The sequence below is a fragment of the Mus pahari genome, chromosome 10, assembly GCF_900095145.1.
Source record: "Mus pahari chromosome 10, PAHARI_EIJ_v1.1, whole genome shotgun sequence".
Lineage (NCBI taxonomy): Eukaryota > Metazoa > Chordata > Mammalia > Rodentia > Muridae > Mus > Mus pahari.
Genome location: NC_034599.1, coordinates 10,766,932 through 10,785,878, shown reverse-complemented (window position 1 = coordinate 10,785,878; position 18,947 = coordinate 10,766,932). Strand labels below are relative to the sequence as shown.

Below are 18,947 nucleotides of genomic sequence, written 5' to 3'. Positions count from 1 at the left end.
GTCTTCAGACACTCCAGAAGAGGGAGTCAGATCTTATTACGGATGGTTATGAGCCACCATGTGGTTGCTGGGATTTGAACTCCGGACCTTCGGAAGAACAGTCAGGTGATCTTACCCACTGAGCCATCTCACCAGCCCAGAACATAAAATCTTATAGTGCATGACTTAAACACTAACCTTAGTCACAAGCTAATTGGGAGTTATACATCTGCCATCACCTAGCAAGCAGAGTGTCCTCCTGAGATTTAAGCTTGAAATTTATATATATTATGTTATTGGAAATGGTCTAAATTTGAATTTAAGTTGAAAAAAATTATACTTGGTTGTTAAACTATTGAATATACTGCTAACCTTTTATTGAAAATAAAGTTGTGCTTTTGTTTTAGCTAAATAATTATAACAGTGACTGAGTGTAAATATAACACAATTTGCATAAATGTAATGAAGTTAGTTTTTTCTTTTTTAGTGCCCTTGGCAACAAAGATCCAACAAATCCCCTCAAGAATTCTTTTTAAAAGATTATTAAACAAGATTAGAAGTCAACAATCTCTCTGGACAATTAAATCTGTGTCTGAGGATGAAGGTGAGGTGACTTCAAGCATCACTGAGATTGAGAGTAAAGTACCAAGCACGGACTTGGGAGCCATTTCCACGGAGGAGAAAACAGCGGTGACCTTTGAGCAGGAGCAAGGTGCTTTCTCCACTACTCTTGTCTGATGGCACATTGGTAAAAGGATGAATGCTTATACCTGTGTTTGGGGCTTAGAACAGTGGTATAGCTTCAAAGCCCTGGTTTCAGCCTGCATTTCTGGCAGCCAGGAGGCAATTTTGAGGGTGAGAGTGGGAGGGTGGTAGTGGACTCATGTATGAGAAAACAAAGAACAGAGGCCAAAAGTTAAGACATGGACTGGGGGGATGGCTCAATGGTCAGCCACTTACTGGGAGGGCGGAAGGGTGAGCATAGAAGCCTTGCTGAGAAAGCACAGTTGAATAGGCTTTGCCCTCCCAGTAGTGCTCCCATCAGTCCCATAGTCTTTCACCCTGCTTTTTCTTTATTGCTCTTACCAACAGGCAGTAAGTAGACTTACTTTATCTTGCTTATTTTCTTCATATCTAACCCATTTTCTAGAGAGAAACTTGAAAATTTTATTCATTCCTCTGTTCTCAAGACACCTTGTGTATAAAAAGTACTCAGTTTTTGTTGAATTAGTTGAATAGCTTAAAGCAAGAGAGTGAATTCAAGAAGTCAGATATTTAAAGCCACGAGAATGGGCATTTCTTTTTAGAGGAAAGAATTCAATAAGAAGAGAACTACCTATGACTACCCAAGGGATTGCAACTGTAGAAAAAGCTGCAGGAGGCAGACAAGTAGAGAGAATACAGGGTTGGAAACCCAGTAAACGGAAGCTCTTGTTGAATCTGGAATTATGTTCTTTTGACAATACCCTGCAGGAATAGAATAGGCAATCTCCTCTTTCACCTTCCTGCATTCTTCCCTGTCAAATGAGCATACCACTTGTCTTTAAGTCTTCTAGTTTCTTGAGTAACCCAAGAAGTGTGTGTGTGTGTCTGTGTGTGGTTTGTGGGGTTTTTGTTTTGTTTTCCTTTCTTTCCCTTCACAGGGCCTTCATACATGTTAGTGTTTGGATAGGTCTGTTCATCTCCTTCACCTGACCTCCTTCCTTGCCTTTCAGTGACTGCTTAAAGATCATTTTCTCAGAGAAATCGCACCTGACTCACTAATCTAATATCCTTATTTATTTTATAGTACAGCCCTTGTTTATGTAGTGCCTGTTTTTAGTTCTCTTAAGTTTTTCTGAGGCGATTATGTGACATTTATGTCTTCCTTTCAAGCTTTCTACTTCCTTGAAGCCTCTTGTCATTTAGTACAATATTCCTTGTTGTCTACCATGCCATGATAGATGGTTGAATGAGTGCTCTGTGCAAAAGAGCTACCTTCATATGATGGGATTTGTATCTTAAAATCCCTAAAATCTAGTTATTCTAGTAAAGAGTCATTGACATTTCTTTAGCTCCTCTTTAGTCTTTGATTTTTCTTGTAATATTTGGCTTAATATTAATGGTTAATGTATGTAGCTAACAAAAAGAATACAAAGCTTTCACTGAGTGTCCACTTTGTGTAGACCAAGGGAGAATGGTTGTCCTGTTAATTTGCTCCCTTTAAGTTTGACACTATCGCCGGGTGCATGCCTTTAATTCCAGGAGGCAGAGGCAGGCAGATTTCTGAGTTCCAGGCCAGCCTGGTCTACAAAGTGAGTTCCAGGACAGTCAGGGCTATACAGAGAAACCCTGTCTTGAAAAAAACCAAAAAACCAAAAAAAAAAAAAAAAAAGTTTGACACTATCATAACAGTGGTTTCTTTTACAGTCATGGACAGTGATAGGCTGACGATAGAATCTGGACCACTGAGCAGTGAAGATAAGCCATTGTACTACAAAACAGGGACTGGAAAGGAACAAGGTACTTTTGTCACTGCCTCAAAGAGCTTGGTTCCTCACATCTTTTTTCTAGTAAAGAAGGGTAATATAGTGGAGTCATCTTTCTGAATTATTGATGCTGATTTTTGTTTTCGTTTGGGAATTCTTGTAGCAATGGCTGTGTCTCCATCTGCCACAGCTGTGGCTCAGAGTTCAGTCCTGCTTCATCCTCAGGAAGAAGCAGTCAGAATTCGAATGTCATTAAGGCGAAAACAGGTAAGCACGCCCTGGGGCTGCAATTTTGTTTGATCTGTGCAACGTGTCTTAATCTATGTTTCTTTGACACCATTTTTTTTTCTTACAAACATTCAGATGACAGGACGCATTTGGTCTCTGCTTTACACTCATTTGCCCCTTAGGTGTCTGCTGCGTGCTTCTTTCCACTTTCTCTTGGTTCTCCCATAATCCCCCTTGCAACTCCACTGGCAGATTTAAGATTACTTCTTTTATGGGTCCTTTTGGTGATGGCATGTGTTTCTTTTTAATGCACTGTATAAACTTTTGAGAGTCTATTGTTAGAACAATAGTGCTCTCATTACCTAGATACTGGAGATAGAAGAGCAGAAGCAGAAGCAGCTGGAGTTACTTGAGCAAATTGAGCAACAGAAGTTAAGGTTAGAAACTGATTGTTTCCGGGCTCAACTGGAAGAGCAAAGACAGCAAGCTGATCAGCTTGAGGTAGGATGGCCTTGGAAGGCCAGAAAATGCTTTTTATGTTCCACCTAACCCGACATATTTCCTCTTCAGTGTGTGTGCTGTGCCAGTCTAAAAGTGATCAGGCTTATTAGTAAGGTATGTGTTGAGATTTTGGATTCATCTGGCACTGTAGAAAATTGTAAATTAAATTTTTTGGTTTTTTATTTTTAGGTTTGCTGTGCTCCAATGTCACATGCTATGATTTCTGATGAAGACTCTCACAGGCAGATGATTCGTAACTATCAACATCAGCTTTTACAACAAAACAGGTATAGACCAAGTTATGATTTCTGTGAGACAGTGTGCTACATCTTTGGGATTTATTATTTGTTTTATATGAGGATCTAATTGGGATTCCCTTAGAAATTGCCACATTTTCTTCAAGGGCAATAGGAATGCTTGTACTTTTTCATAGTAAATGTGGCCAGCCTTCGATTGCTGTTTAAAGAGTTAAATGTATAAAATTTGAGAATCTGAGGGGTTTTTAAATTAAAATTTAATAGTATTTGTTTTTTTATTTGTTCTTGATAGGTTACACAAGCAGACTGTTGAAACTGCCAGGAAACGATTACTCGAATACCAAACTATATTAAAAGAAAGATTCCCATCCCTGTCAGCCGCAGCACTAGTACCTGATTCTGTTGTGTCAGGGCCACCACAGCAATCCCAAAAGCCTGCTGCTGCTGCTTCAGACTATTGGGAGCCAAGCCAGAGACTGAAACTAAGTCCCAGCAAATATCAACCTGTGCAACCCTCACAGATCCCTGCATTAGAGCAGAGTCATATTCAGGTACCAAGACACCGTCACATTCCACAGAGGCAAGGAAAAACGACTGTATCAGAGATGTTATCTAAGCAGCCTATGGAGTCACAAGAACGTCAGTGGCAGGTCTCTCAGGTGGAAACACATCAGAGAGACTATGAGTTCGTCCTTAAAGATTCTCATTCACTTTCAAGGACTTTGTCTTATGTTAGGCCACAAACATTACAAGATGCTAGAGAAGTATCTAAACCACCTAGGGCAATAATTTGTCAGAGTTTAGATTCCCAACAGATATCATCAGAGGATAGTGAAACTATATCTTCTAAGCCAACTGAACCATCTTTTCTCCCACTGGTACCTGAATGCCCTTTTACTAGTCTCCCAGTTAAACTCGAATCTGGAACAATTCAGAAACCCTTTACAACCATAAACCAGTCTGTAGTCAGTCAAATGCATGATCAACCTTTGTCATCCTCAGAGACTATTACAGCTCAGCAGGATGACTTAAGATTTCTTCAAGAACAGTTAGAACTACAGAAGAAAGTTCTTCAGGCAAGACAAGAGGCTCAGGAAAAGGTGCTTTTATGCACACAGAAAAAACTGGAACAGCAGACTGGTCTCCCAGTATTCCTCCCTTCACCGGTTGGAAATATATTTCCTTCATTGCCCTCTGCCTCAGCTGAATCAGGAAACTTTCAGTCATCTTCAACAAAAAGTGATGCCACTGTTTCCTCAGACAATATGGACAGGCTTTGGGATTCTTCACAACCCATCTCATCACAGCAAACTAATTTAGAATTTCCCCAAGAGCAGTTCAGTGTTGAGAAGGATAACCTCCAGGCTAGGCGGGAAGCCCAGGAGGTCTTGTTTGCACATACACAAAGTAAGCTGGATAAAATTGTACATTCTGAACAAGCTGGGTCTTCTTGGCCACATCAGGTGGCTCAGCAGTCATTTAGTTCACTAACATTCGCTGATACTCAACCTAGCAAAATCCAGAAACAGCCTTTACCTACAAACAAGAAAGGACTACTCCCAAGCCAGTCTGAAGTCTCAAGAGCTCAGGATGGATCTTCAGGTTTTCTACAGCAGACCCTACCTCTCCAGAATACTTTAAATTTGCTTCAAGAACAGCTGACTATTCAGAGGGGTATGATTCAGCCTAGACATGATGCTCAAGAGACATTACTTTTATATAAAGAAAGATGTTCAGGAGACAGTGAGGTTGGGCCAGTAGATTCACTCTCCTCAGTGGTTGTTCAGCATTCAGATGCTTCTCATGCAGTTTCAGAAGTTGTACCTAAGAGGCTCCAGGAACTGTATTCATCTAATAAAGAAAATACAGTTCTCTCCAGTCATTTGATCACCTCAGCAGTTCAGGAGGAGTCTCATGGCTTTCCACAGCACAGCCTGCCAAGACAAGAACATTTTACATCACTCCAGGAAGAGACACACATTCAGAGGGTTATACATTGTACTAGAAAAAAAAATCAGGAATTTGCTCCCAAACAAAATGAATTAGAAAAGGGCCTCTGTTCTCAACAGACTAATGCCTTGTCTTCTCCATCCCAAGTAACTGAAAGGGAAATATTCCAGGAGTCTGTATCAGTCAAAAGTGATAGTACAGATCCCTTAAGACATTTTAAGATTCCAGGATTTCGGGAAAGACTAGTTAGAGTTTCACAACATACATTCCCTCTACAAGATAATTTGCAGGAACACCAAGAATGGGTAGACACAGAAAAAGAGAGCTTTCAATCTAGTCCTCAAACTCCAGACAATCCATCTTCTCAACAGACAGGCTTTTCGTCCTTCAAACCCTCATTAAGACTGCCATCGTGTGTGTCCTTTCCGTCTGCTGACTCTGGTATAACAAAGCACCCTCTCTCAACAGAGAGTGACAGTAAAGTAAAGTCAAGCCATCTTCAGATACCAGAACTGCAGCATAGACTTTCGACGATATCCCAGCTCATCCAGCCTCAACAAGACTGTTTGAAGGCCCTTCAAGAACAATTAGCTACACAAAGGGAAGCCATCATCCACTCTAGACAAGAAGCTCATCGAGAAACACTAAGAGAATGGAAGGAAAAAATATTCCCAAAGCAGGTTGGTCCATTTTCTCCCCTGATACAGCAACATTCACTTGCTTCATTCCCTGTTTCTGATACTGAAAGAGCACAAGAACTGTGTTCAACCAACAGTGACACCATATCTTCACGTTATTCTGAGATGCTGGAGTTGCCTGACAGTACATTGGCTTTATCACATACTGCTTTACCTCAGCAGAATAATCTGACTGCACATCCAGAACACCTTCATGCACAAACAAATTCCTTTCACTCTACTGAGAAAGCCCAAGGAGGGTTGGTGTTTCCCAGACCATGTAAATTTGAAGAGATGTCTGCTGAGCATTTTATCCAACCTCAACATGATGACTTAAAGGCACTTCAACAGCAGTTAGATATGCAAAGGGAAGCCATTAGATCTGGCCAGGAAATGCAAGAGAAAATGCTTTTGCAAAGGTTAAATAAATTGGAGCAAAGGGTATCTTCCAAACAAATTAGCTCCTCTCCATTTTCATCCCAGGTAGCACTGCCCATTGCCAATTCTGACGGGACCTTACAGTCTTTCCCAACTAAAAGTGATGATACTGAGATGCTCAGGTCCCATGATGAGTATCTGAGCTTTTCACAGCCTTGTCTGCCTCTGCAGGATAACATGAGAGAGCAATTGGACTTAGAAAAGGTATTTCATAAAGAACTGCTTTTACACAAACAAAAGAGCCAAAACAAAAGTGAATCATCTGAGCACTCCCTCCCTCCTTTGGTTCTGTCCAAGGAACTAGAGCATCCATTCATTCCACTACCTTTTGCAGAAGCTAAATCTAAAAGCATTTGTGAGTTGTATTTATCTGAAAAGGAGCATGCAGCTCCTAACGATGCTGTGATCCCAAGATTGCAGGACAGACTTTTAAGCTATTCCCAACCTATCTTAACTCAGCAAGATAACATGAGTCTTCAGAAGCAGCTGAATCTACAAAGAGAAGCTCTACACTCTAGGCAAAAAGCCCAAGAAGAATTGCTTGTGCAGAGACAGACATCCTTACAGCAGCAAATCCAAAAACACAGAGAGATTTTGAAAGATTTCTTTAATGTCAGTCAGGTATGTTCTGAATTTAAAACTTCAGCATAATAGATGTTTAAACCTGATTCCATTTTAATCCTAAACCTACCTTCTCCTTAGTTATTGGGAGTGTGGAAATTAAAACAAATGTATCTACTTCATAGAGTTATTTTTAAAATACAGTAAACATTAAAGAATATGCATCCTTAGGAGTTTTGTTGCAGTGGGTTTTCAGATAAAATTATAAAAAGGGCTGGTTAATAGAATTCTTATAGTGTGGTAGATCCTGTTCTCTAATGACTGTTAACATTTGTATATGAATCAAAATCTCTGTCCTGTTTTTCCCTAAGTGACATAATGGTATAGTTGGTATGGTTATAATCTTGATAGAGGCCACACCTACACTTCTTACATTTGAGTTGCTGAGAAAACTAGTGTCGTCACTCAGACACATATTTAGTTAGAATGGGTCTATTCTTCTTTAGGCTACTTCTTAACTTCCTTAGTGCAAACAATTCTGCAGCACCTAGATGTTCATAGGGGTACTTGAAACTAGAAGTTAAAATCCTAGAGTTATTAAGGAAAAGTAATGGGGAAGAAAGGCAAAGGGAAGCATTCAGGTCTAATGTGTTAACAGGTACAGAGGAAGCTAGTGTGTGCTGTGGGGCTGTAACGCACAAACTTTGCACTGGGAGGTTTTTGTGGGTGTTTTGTTGTTGTTGTTGTTTTTTGGTTTGGTTTGGTTTTGGTTTTTCGAGACAGGGTTTCTCTGTATAGCCCTGGCTGTCCTGGAACTCACTTTGTAGACCAGGCTGGCCTCAAACTCAGAAATCCGCATGCCTCTGCAGCCCCCCCCCCCCCCCCCCGGATTGGGATTAAAGGCGTGCTCCACCATGTCTGGCTTGCACTGGGAGTTTTACTTGTTCAGTGATAAAAGTATTTCCCAGTTTTGATCTGTCAGCATAAAACAGATTGTTTATTCTGAGCTATACTTGGGGATATGGGTTCAGGTTTCCCTAAATAGCTTGTCCAACTGTGGAAACAATTACAGGGACTTTGTAGTTACAGAGCAACAGAAAGTGATAAATATGTGGTGCTTTCCAAGTACTTTGTAGAGCCCATGAGGTAGGCCATTACAGAGACATGGGGGGGGGGGGGACTGCTATAAGTGATGGAATTAGTCATTCAGTTGAGGTTCTTACTTAAGTGAGATTTAAATCTCATGGCTTATTCACGTGATCTCTTAATCCATATTCCCATTTCCCTACCTATATTTTCAGGCAAGGAATCCCACAGGTGAGAATGACTTGGAAATGCAGAAGATAGAACAGCTTGGAGGGTGGTTTCCTCGCACCCAAGGCCTTACTTGGGGAGACGCAGGTCAGGGGAGCTCTAATGGTGAGCAGCCACGTTCAGATGTCCATGCTGAGCACAATGGTAAGATGGTCCCTGTTATCCTCCAATTATCCCTATCCCTGCAGTAGCTGACAGAAGAAAGGCTTGCTGGATAGTCACGTTTCATTGGCTTAAAACCTTTTCTTGACTTGATAGGTGAGAGTCTGGACAAAGAACTGAGTGGTAGAGCCCCAAAGCCACCTGTCTCCAAAGTTAAATGTGTTTTGGACTTATACCAGCATGAACTTAGTACTATACAGGAAGTAGAGTCACCAGCAAGTGGCAGAATTTCCATGCCAGGTAAACAGGTGATAAAAATACATTTTACCAGTTTGTTAGCTTTTTACTTTTTCTCAGTATGCTAAAATGTATCCAAGAGACAGTCTTTGAGTACTTGTAGAAAGAGAAACTGGTTTACATAAAAATGATTAAAAATTGGGGAGCAGAGAGATGGCTTACCAAGTAAAAAGCCCTTTCCTGTCACAGACCTGACAGCTGCGTTAAGTCTCTGGGTCCCAGGTAGAACTAGAGAACCAACTCCAAAAAGTGGTCCTCTGACCTCCACATACATGCCATGCCATGGCGTGCAGACACCAACACTCTCACAATAATAGATACAGAGAACGACTGAAGTACTTTTTGACTTAAATATAACACTGTAACTAGCTTTACTGTCTCACATGTGGAAGGCATTGTGCACTGTAAGAAACTATGCACTGTGAGAACATATGGAGAAGGGCAGTTTGCTGTGACAGTCTTTGCTGTCCCACATTCTGACACAGTGCTTTCTTTTATGTCTGCTATCTAGAAACACCTCAAGGTGGGACTTGGTTTTCTTTTTTCCCTTCTATCTATTCTGTTAGTCTTTCCCTACATCTGGATGGAGCTTTTTTGTTTTGTTTCTAGACAGGAACTTGATTATTTAGACCAGATTATTTGGCCTTGATCTTTTTCTTGTATCTTTTATAGGATAATTATGCCTAAAATGTTAGCTTTACTAGCAATTAGAACAGAATTTTATGTTCAAACATCTAAAAAAAAATTCCTTCCTGAAAATCTTGAATTTATTAACACTCTCTAGATTTTAGAGTCACCAGATAATTTTCTTGGTGAATTTACCAGAGCAAATCTTGTTTACAAGAAAATTAGCTTTTTTTTTTTTTTTAATAAAAAGGTAAAAATAGGTAGAAAGGCAATGTTAATATGAGCTCTTTGGATCAAGCCATAAAATAAAGTGCCTTGGTTTCTTACTGAAAGAATATGGGAAAGTGCGGAAACACAGGCCCTCTAAGAATCAGTGCCTTGGCCGGGCATGGTTGCACATGTCTTTAATCCCAGCACTTGGGAGGCAGAGGCAGGCGGATTTCTGAGTTCGAGGCCAGAAAAAGAGAAACCCTGTCTCAAAAAACAAAAACAAAAAAACCAAAACGAATCAGTGCCTTCCTTTTAGTAGGAAAGAATGTATGTTTCATGAAATGACAATCGGAGTTTTTTCAGTAGCTTTGGAAGCCTTTTCCCATTCAGGAAATTAACAGTTTACCTAATTTAGAATGATTATGAGGAAATTCCTTATCACTGATTCCTATAGTTAACTGAATCATGTTTGAGGTTATAAAAATGCCGTTTTGTCTAAAGGGAAAGTCACATCACTCCACTTCCTCTTTAAGGGTTGGTGTCCTGGTCCAATAGGCCACTGCTTCTTACCTCTCTGAACTCTGAAAACTGCCCACTTCGCATTCCCACTCAATCCTGGCTGTCCTGGTGTGGTTTTTTTTTGTTTTTTTGTTTTTTTTTTCTTGGATGGCTGCAGTAATTCCTGCTATTTATTTTCTGGCTCTTTGAAGCAGAGTCTTACAATGTAGCCCATGATGTCCAGGAGCTCACAGTGTAGCTCAGACTGTGCTCAAACATGTGGTCCTTTGTCTCAGCTTTCCAAGTGTTGAGATTACAGATGTGTGCGTTGCTAAACAAGGTCATTCACAAAAATGTCTTTCACCCAACAAAATAACAACTGTTTGAGAGACAAGTGAAAACTTTGTAGTGATTTTTAATCCATAAACTACAGCTTGGTTGAAATTTCATATGGGTAGGGCAGGTAGAGGGGACACAGGTTAATAATTAAGTTGAAAACACTAATCTGTATTGATTTTCCTTTTCTCCCTTGTAGCTCATTTCTTTTGTCTTTGTTTTCTGGATAATTTTCCTTAATTCTTTTATTTTACTGTTTTTTTCTTTTTTTGTTTTTGTTTTTGTTGGTTTNTTTTTTTTTCGTTTTTTTCGAGACAGGGTTTCTCTGTATAGCCCTGGCTGTCCTGGAACTCACTTTGTAGACCAGACTGGCCTCGAACTCAGAAATCCGCCTGCCTCTGCCTCCCAAGTGCTGGGATTAAAGGAGTCTGCCACCCCTGCCCGGCCTGTTTCTTTCTTTGCTTCTGAATGTATTGATTGCCGGATTAGAGTTAACAGTCTTGGGGTGAGGGGGTCTCTTCCAACCCTCCACCTTGGTACATACTTCTTTTGTTCCGTGAATACAGAATAGGAGTGACTTTAAAAGTTAGTTTTTGATTTGGTTCCATATTTTCTATTGGTCCGAATTTTTCCCCATCAAATATTTTAGCTTTCCTCTAAGTTCCTGCATATTTGCCGTACTAAAAGACTGGCTGGATTTTTAGAACCTATTATCTGTATGGCCATTTTACATGATAAAATGACCATTTATGCACTAGAGAGGCGGTTCAGAGGTTGAGCACTTAATTGCTCTTCCAGAGGACAGAACTACTTTCATTCTAGCACCATGGGACCCATTGCCCCTTCCAGCCTCCAAGGCACTGCACTTGTAGTGTATATTCATACAGGCAGGCAAAACACTCAGGCAGACACCGAAAAGTGAAGATATGTAAAAACAAATGGCCATTTTAGCAACTGGAAATTTAATGAGCTGGGTTTTGGGTTTTTTTGTTTTTTGTTTTTTGTTTCCACCCAGGAAAAGCAGAGTTTTATCAAGACCGAGACCCATTAAGGGTCTCAGTAAGCAGAGAACAGAGTTTCTTGGAGAGCCCACTGGCACATGATCCATTTGGTTGTCATCAAACACCTGCCCAAGAGAACAGCAAAAGCCATGATGACAATGCTGAAGCAGGTAAAAGATATGGAGGAAGTAGAAGTGTTATACACAAGGATGTATGGACAAAAGGTGACTACTGTTAGGTTATGTGTAATAGTGGTAAGTAGCTTTGGTGACTGTCAGTATAGATCATTGTGGTACATAGCTGCTCTCTTGATATATGCAAGCTAGGGCTAGGCTGCCCTGGATCTCACAGAGATCCTTCTGCCTCTGTCTTACAAGTGCTAGGAAATCTTTTTACTGCCAAATTGTCACCTGCAGTGAGTCCATGATGCGGAGTATATGAGGGATGATGAGTCGGCATCTTTGTAGGCCACATTGTGGATACAGTGGTAGGAAAGCTACCTTCTAAAAGTTGTGGCATTGTAGAAAAGGGCCTCATATAAGAAACTCATAAATACTATGAAGAATTTTAAGTCAGTTATTCCACCAACCAGTGGTATCCAAAGTTAATTTTCTTGCTTTTAAATGAATACATATAGATACACAGCTGTAATATTGTTTGCTGGCCTTCAGAACAAAGCTACAATACTACTTTATTCATTGTAACTTGCTTATTAAGTCATTAACTTTCAAAGATTTTTTTTTTAATCTTAGCTTGATATAAACACAGATGATTGGTATATGAGTTGTAGTTAAAGCATAACATAGGACATGAGAGACTTTCTGTTGGAGGGCTCACAAGAGAGGAGTTCACTCCAGCACCTGCTTTTTGTGTTATAGTTGAAACAACAGTATAGGACATTGTCAGTTTTGATATTTTGATATGTATTTTTGACTCTTCCAGCTTTATAATTAATTTTAAATATTTTAAAAGTACTTTTCCCTTGACTAGCGTGACAACTACATTTTCTGTCTTTCTTCCTTCTTTTCTTAATGAGTATTCCCCTAGTGAGTATTATAGATGACAATAAATGTTGGTATTTTTTTTTCCCTTGACCTTGGCAGTTTTAAGAAGGAAAATAAAAAATAAGGTATAGAAATGAAGAGAATGACACCATCTGGTGCTAAAATTTACTTTGTCTTAATTGCCCCTAATCCTACTTTGAACCCTGAAATTCACATTTTAGTTCAAGTGAAGAAATCTGATGTTGAGGATCATGCAGTACTGAGTCATGCTATCTCAAAAGAAGCAGCGTGTTCATACCTGGGTCCACTTGTAAAGCCAGACAATGAGGTTAGTATTGCTATTTGGTGTAATTTATTAAGCAGTTTGGTTTTATATTTGTTTAGTTCATTAAAAACTTAAAAGTCTGTTCTCTGAGATCTACTGAAGTGGATCAGTGATGAAAATAGCCAAATCTGAGCGTCAGGGGGCCTTTTGGTCTGCTTGGTGCATGATCTCTATAGTTCTGAGAAGCAAAGCCACAAAATGGTCTGTCTCTACTGAGAGAAGAAAGAGTGGTGTATGGATGGATGGGTGAGGGTGTGTTCGTGTGTGTGTGTGTGTGTGTGTGTGTGTGTGTGTGTGTGTGTGGTCATTTCTGAGCAATGATGAAAAGGTTTTAATACTGAATTTTGTCACTGTGAAGGTTCCTACACTTGACCTGAGCTCAGAATTGACAACTGGCAATGTGGATGATTTGTGTTTTTTCTGGATGTGTCATGATCATGATCTAATATTTCCCTTTCACATTTTAGGCTGAAACACAAGAGATTTCTCAGGAGCCATTGTCTTCAGTAACTGTTTCTACTGGAAGCTTCTTAAGTTATGAAATCACAGATTTGAGCCTTACAGATCCAGGTACTATCAGACTTTGTGAACATATTAAAGGAACTGCACTGGCTGGACTGCAGTGTGGTAGTGGAAGCATTGCTTCTTCATAGTTTGTCCAAGGGATTAGATTTGGAGTAGAAACCGTGTTGAGTCTACAAAGAAAAAAGCATCAGTGTCGAATAGAATATAGAACTGTGCAAAGTCAAGTGTGCATTCTGGCACATTTTCCCTCTGAACAGATGTCTTGGTTCCACCAATCTCAGCAATATATATTGCTATGACATATTATGTTTGTGATGAAGTACCCAGACATTATTATAAATGTTAATTAAATGTTTTCATTACATTCAATTTCAGAGTCATTTTCAGAACAGACAGAGCATCTAGAACAAGAATCTACCAATAAGCAGGAAGAGACTGATCCTCTTAGTTTTGTAGTCCCTTCAATACAAGTTATTTATCAGCAGCAGCACTCCTTATGTGCTCATAACTCTCTGTTGCCCATGGAGGAAGAAAGTACATCTGATCATACACATGTTCAGCAGATCATGGACAAGGATGTGAATGAAACAGATTTGATACCTGACAGAAGAGACTTTCAGGGTAAAATTATTTTAAAAGGATATTTGTATAACTTTTTCTAGCTTTTCATCATTCATCTTTTTTTAGTTTTAAGTATTATCTGAGCTTCATATTTCTTATGGCCTGCACATCATTTGTTCCACAGATATTATTGAGGGCATTTATGAAACAGTATCTGGGAGCACTGTCTAACTGAAAAATACAAAGGTACCAGTAAGAAGATGTCTTGGCATTTGTCTTAATTAGGGTTTTACTTCTGTGAACAGACATCATGACCAAGGCAACTCTTATAAGGATAACATCTAATTGGGGCTGGCTTACAGGTTCAGAGGTTCAGTCCATTATCATCAAGGCAGGAACATAGCAGTATCCAGGCAGGCATGGCACAGGAGGAGCTGAGAGCTCTATGTCTTCATCTGAAGGCTGCTAACAGAATACTGGCTTCTAGGTAGCTAAAATGGGGGTCTTAAAGCCCACGAAAGCAAGTGACACACCTTCTAAAAGATCCACTTCCTGGGCTGAACATAAGCAAACCATCACAGCATTAAAGGCACTTGCTATCAACCCATGTCATAGTGACTGAGTTCAGTTCACAGAACCCACATTGGTGCAAGGAGAGAACTAACTTCTAGAGGTTACCTCTGACCTACATACGAGCACTATGGCAGATGCACCATGTCATGTACATGTGCATACACTCACACACATAAATGAATTAATTTAATTTTTTAAATTAAAAAAAAACAAAACAAAGAACTTTGAAGAACCTAAAGAGAAGGATAGCTCCCTTTACCTTTAATCACACAACTAAGGCAGGGATTTGGGTAGAATTTAGAGCATTTGCTCCTGTGGGACCATAGAGAAGTTAATTTACCTCTTTCATACAAGAAGTTGGAGTTAAATAAGATAGCATATATCAACAATAGCACATGGGCCACACAACAAGGAAGACACTGGTGATGAGTAAGTTAATGAGAGCTCAGTGCTCTTACAACTCAGTTTCCCATGTAGTCTTGTGTGGCTTGCCATTCCTAATTAACCATTGAAAGCCACCTTTATCTGGGGAACAGTAATGATTGGACTTACTTTGAATGCACCTTGTGCGCATGGAGAGCAAATGGAAGTAATCTTGCTGTATTAGAAATGTTTAAACACTAATGAGCATGTTCTTAGCACTCATTTCCTGAGCTTCATTAAAGTTTTTTTTTTGGTTTTTTTGGTTTTTTTTTGGCTTTTTCAAGACAGGGTTTCTCTGTACAGCTCAGGCTGTCCTGGAACTCACTCTGTAGACCAGGCTGGCCTCGAACTCAGAAATTCGCCCGCCTCTGCCTCCCGAGTGCTGGGATTAAAGGCGTGCGCCACCACTTTAAAGTTAAACTTATCTTTTTTTTTTTTTTGTCCTTAAAGTTCCAGCTGTGGACCTTGACTTTCGAGAATTGGAACACATATTTCCACACTTGCATCGTCAGCTCTTTAAACCCTTAGAACCGCATCTAGATTGTGACTTACCATCCCCTGGGACATCTCAAGACGACAGAGACTTTTGCCAGGTATGTACAGGTTCAGCGTTGTGAGTATTGAGGGACGATTAAAAGGTGGAGACCACTCATCTTGTTCTGGTGGAATTTGTAGCTGAATGAGAAACTGCTTCACTCCCTTCAGCCATGTGTGGCTCCTTGTACACCTCAATAAAGGAGGTGTCCCACTTATCAATCAGTGGGTTTATAGAGACCAGAGCAAGGAACTCATTATCTCACAGCAGTTACAGCATTCTGGGCAGAGTACAGGTTCATCTTTCAGAAATTTAGGTCAGTAGCTACTAAGAAGGGTACTTGGTTGAAAAAGGAGTTCTTTAATCATCACAACTCTGTGACTGTAATGGTGAAGCTGTAATTAAAGAAAAATAATATCAAAGGACTATGGTAGATTTGACTGGTAGTATAAGATCAGAATTTCAGCCTTTTTTCTTTCTGTTCTCAGGAGAGCTCGGCATCTTCATCTGAAAAACATGTTAAGGCATTGTCCACAAGCACAGTCTGCTTCACAGCACTGACGGCCAGCTCACATTCTCCTAACCCAAGGCTGAGCCAACTTGATACTAACCAGGCTCCTGCGACAACTGAGGGTGTGTGACTAAGTGAGACTGCCAAATCAAGTGAAGATTCTCTCCATCTCTTTGGCATTTATCCAACTCTCACCTCCTCATTTGTCCCCTTCCTGGTTCTCTGCATCAGAGATTCTGTTCCTTTATTGAAGCAATGTAATATATACTTGACTTAAATGTGTGCAGTACTGAGTCTCACACAATCAGAAATCCCTTTTGTCCCATCTGACTAACTGTAGTCATATCTTTCTAAACATTGTATTACACACACACACATACACATTCTATTTTTGTTATTCAAAATTCTCATGGGAATAACCATGGAACTTAGACAATATTAGAGAATACATGCTTTTTGTGAAAATTAGTGACCTTTGGATTTATTGTATGTTTATATACATCAACTTTTCCTTCTAAAACTGTAGTTCACAAAACCTATTTACAGTTTACTTAAATTGTGACTCTCTATCCAGTGTTGACTTTGTGATTTTTTTTTTTTTTTTTAATTCAGGATCTGAACAGTCTTTTCAACAGCTTCGACCAGAATTCTCTTCACAGGAAAGTCAACATGCTGACCTACCCAGTATCTATAGCATTGAAGCAAGAGGGACTTCCCAAAGCATGGAAAAACAGAACTGTTCTGAAATATTACAAAATAAAAAAAAAAGTACTTCTCGCCAGCCCTCAACAGAGAATTTGAGTCCTGCCTGTGGATCATCTGATACTGCTCTATTTGATCAGTTACACCTGCAGCACAGCACTCCGTGTGGTACTATCTCTAGTGAGTGCTCAGTAAAACAATTAGAAAGCAGACAAGAAATGTTCGGGTTTGAAGAGCTGTCGAGAAGAGCAGTTACAATATCACAAAGACTCACTGAAGATGAAAATGTAGTTCTACCTATAAATCCACATGTAGGAAGAGTGGAGATGGAGGCTTCAGTTCAAGGGTCTAATCCATTGAGTATTCAAAATGAAAAGCCAATTCAGAACTTCATTGAAACTGACACTACAGAAGCTGTAAGAAATGTACGTCAGCTAGCACAAGCAGAGCACATATTAAAATCTGAGTCCTGTCCGTTTTGGAGCCCTATTCCAATCTGGGTAAGTTAATTCCTCTTCATTGAAAACTTCTAAGCAAATTTGAAAAGCCTCACTTCAGACACTCATTTTCTATCACATTTTGTCCAGAGGTTTAGGAGACTGTACAGGCTGCTTATTTCCAACTTTAGTCAACTGCACATGGTTTTCACTACTATTGTAACTGGCAGAATGCTAGAGTTCACAAATAGTGGCCTTTGGTATTGAGTTATAGTGGTGGTTTTATATTAATAATGGCAGTAATAAGCCAGGCAATGGTGGCGCACGCCTTTAATCTCAGCACTTGGGAGGCAGAGGCAGGCGGATTTCTGAGTTCAAGGCCAGCCTGGTCTACAGAGTGAGTTCCAGGACAGCCAGGGCTATACAGAGAAACCCTGTCTTGAAAAAAACAAACAAAAAACAACAATAATAACAATAGTAATAATAATGGCAGTAATAAAGTTAATAGCCCCTAAAATAGATGATACACCAGATAAATGTAAGGAGAAAATCGTCAGATCTACTGCTGTTCCTGCATGGACTAAATTACCAGCTAGGAGTGGGTATATAGTTCATCCTGTTCCTGCTCCTACTATTCATGATGCTGGGAAAAGGAGGAGTGAGGGAGGTAGAAGTCAACGGTATTTATTCATGGAAATACTATATTAGGGGCTCCAAATATTATTGAAACAAGCCAGTTTCCAAAGCCCCCAACCATTATTGGTATTACTATGAAGAGAATTATACCAAATGTGTGGGTGGTTGCAATGACGTTATAAATGTGGTCATCATGGGGCTGGTGAGATGGCTCAGTAGGTAAGAGCACCCGACTGCTCTTCCGAAGGTCCGGAGTTCAAATCCCAGCAACCACATGGTGGCTCATAACCATCCATAACAAGATCTGACTCCCTCTTCTGGAGTGTGTGAAGACAGCTACAGTGTACTTACATATAATAAATAAATAAATCTTTAAAAAAAAAAAAATGTAGTCATCACCCAGTAGTGTGCCTGATTGTCCTAATTCAGCTTGGATTAGGATGCTGAGTGCTGTTCCCACTATTCCTGCTCTGCTATCGAATAGGACATAGAGAGTTCCGATATTTTTAGAGTCGGTTGAGTAAGCCTTAGACTGTAAATCTAAACACAGAAATTAAGTCCTCTTTTTACCAAGCCTTAAGATGAAAATCATGACGAGTTGCAAATTTGAAGGTGTAGAGAAATTACTAAGGCTTCCCCCACCCCCTTTCTGAAAGGCAGGAGAAGTAGATTGAAGCCAGAAGTAGGGTATTTAGCTGTTAATTACATTTTCATAGGTTTGATTCTTGCCAATCTAGTTAAGGTCTTTTAAAGTGATTCATTTACATTCAGTAGATGTAGGATATAGTCTTACAGTCCTTATCAGAAGTTAAACTTGTTCATTTTCTTGGCCTTTGGTATCCTAAACTGGTGGGCAACTGTACTCAAAATTGTTAGGGAGGGGAAAATAAAGTTGTGTTTGAAGTTTATGTGGTGGGTAATTATTTTGGGGTTATTGTTGGTTGGAAATATGGTTAAGAAAAATTGAATAAATGAGTCATAAAAAAAGAATAAATGTAACACTGCTATTGAGGCTATTAGCATTCCTAGGATGAGGCAGTTATTTTGTAGAAGTTCTGTGATGATAGTTCATTTTGGGAGAAAGCCTAGAAGGTGACGACACCTCCTAGGGATAGCAGAATTAAAGAGGTTGTTAATAGAATTACTGGTATTTTGTGTCATAGGAATGAAATTGAGTTAATTGTTATGGATGAAGGCTGTAAGTAAAATAAATATTGGAATTGTAAGGATAATATAAATAATTAAGTTAAGGAGTGTTGGGGGGGGTTGTA

The 18,947-nt window shown here is 39.7% G+C and overlaps 1 protein-coding gene and 2 non-coding genes across 8 annotated transcripts in view; all 3 read left to right on the top strand.

Moving 5' to 3' along the window:
* Positions 1-18,947, top strand: part of Cep295 (centrosomal protein 295) — a 44,452-nt gene that overhangs the window by 20,893 nt on the left and 4,612 nt on the right. For 3 of the 6 annotated variants that reach the window (XM_029542774.1, XM_029542773.1, XM_029542775.1), the window contains exons 10-24: positions 467-691; positions 2,389-2,481; positions 2,611-2,714; positions 3,042-3,176; positions 3,366-3,463; positions 3,726-7,119; positions 8,361-8,517; positions 8,632-8,775; positions 11,459-11,614; positions 12,670-12,776; positions 13,241-13,343; positions 13,674-13,919; positions 15,306-15,448; positions 15,879-16,023; positions 16,514-17,103. In XM_029542774.1, coding sequence (XP_029398634.1) covers positions 467-691; positions 2,389-2,481; positions 2,611-2,714; positions 3,042-3,176; positions 3,366-3,463; positions 3,726-7,119; positions 8,361-8,517; positions 8,632-8,775; positions 11,459-11,614; positions 12,670-12,776; positions 13,241-13,343; positions 13,674-13,919; positions 15,306-15,448; positions 15,879-16,023; positions 16,514-17,103 — 5,840 coding nt within the window. The remainder of the gene's footprint in view (positions 1-466; positions 692-2,388; positions 2,482-2,610; positions 2,715-3,041; positions 3,177-3,365; positions 3,464-3,725; positions 7,120-8,360; positions 8,518-8,631; positions 8,776-11,458; positions 11,615-12,669; positions 12,777-13,240; positions 13,344-13,673; positions 13,920-15,305; positions 15,449-15,878; positions 16,024-16,513; positions 17,104-18,947) is intronic. The other 3 variants (XM_029542778.1, XM_029542776.1, XM_029542777.1) reach the window with 3 other exon arrangements.
* LOC115064898 lies at positions 12,878-12,957 on the top strand. Its single transcript, XR_003844721.1, has one exon. It is a non-coding gene; the product is annotated as a small nucleolar RNA U2-19 (small nucleolar RNA).
* LOC115064897 lies at positions 13,086-13,155 on the top strand. The gene has a single exon (XR_003844720.1). It is a non-coding gene; the product is annotated as a small nucleolar RNA U2-30 (small nucleolar RNA).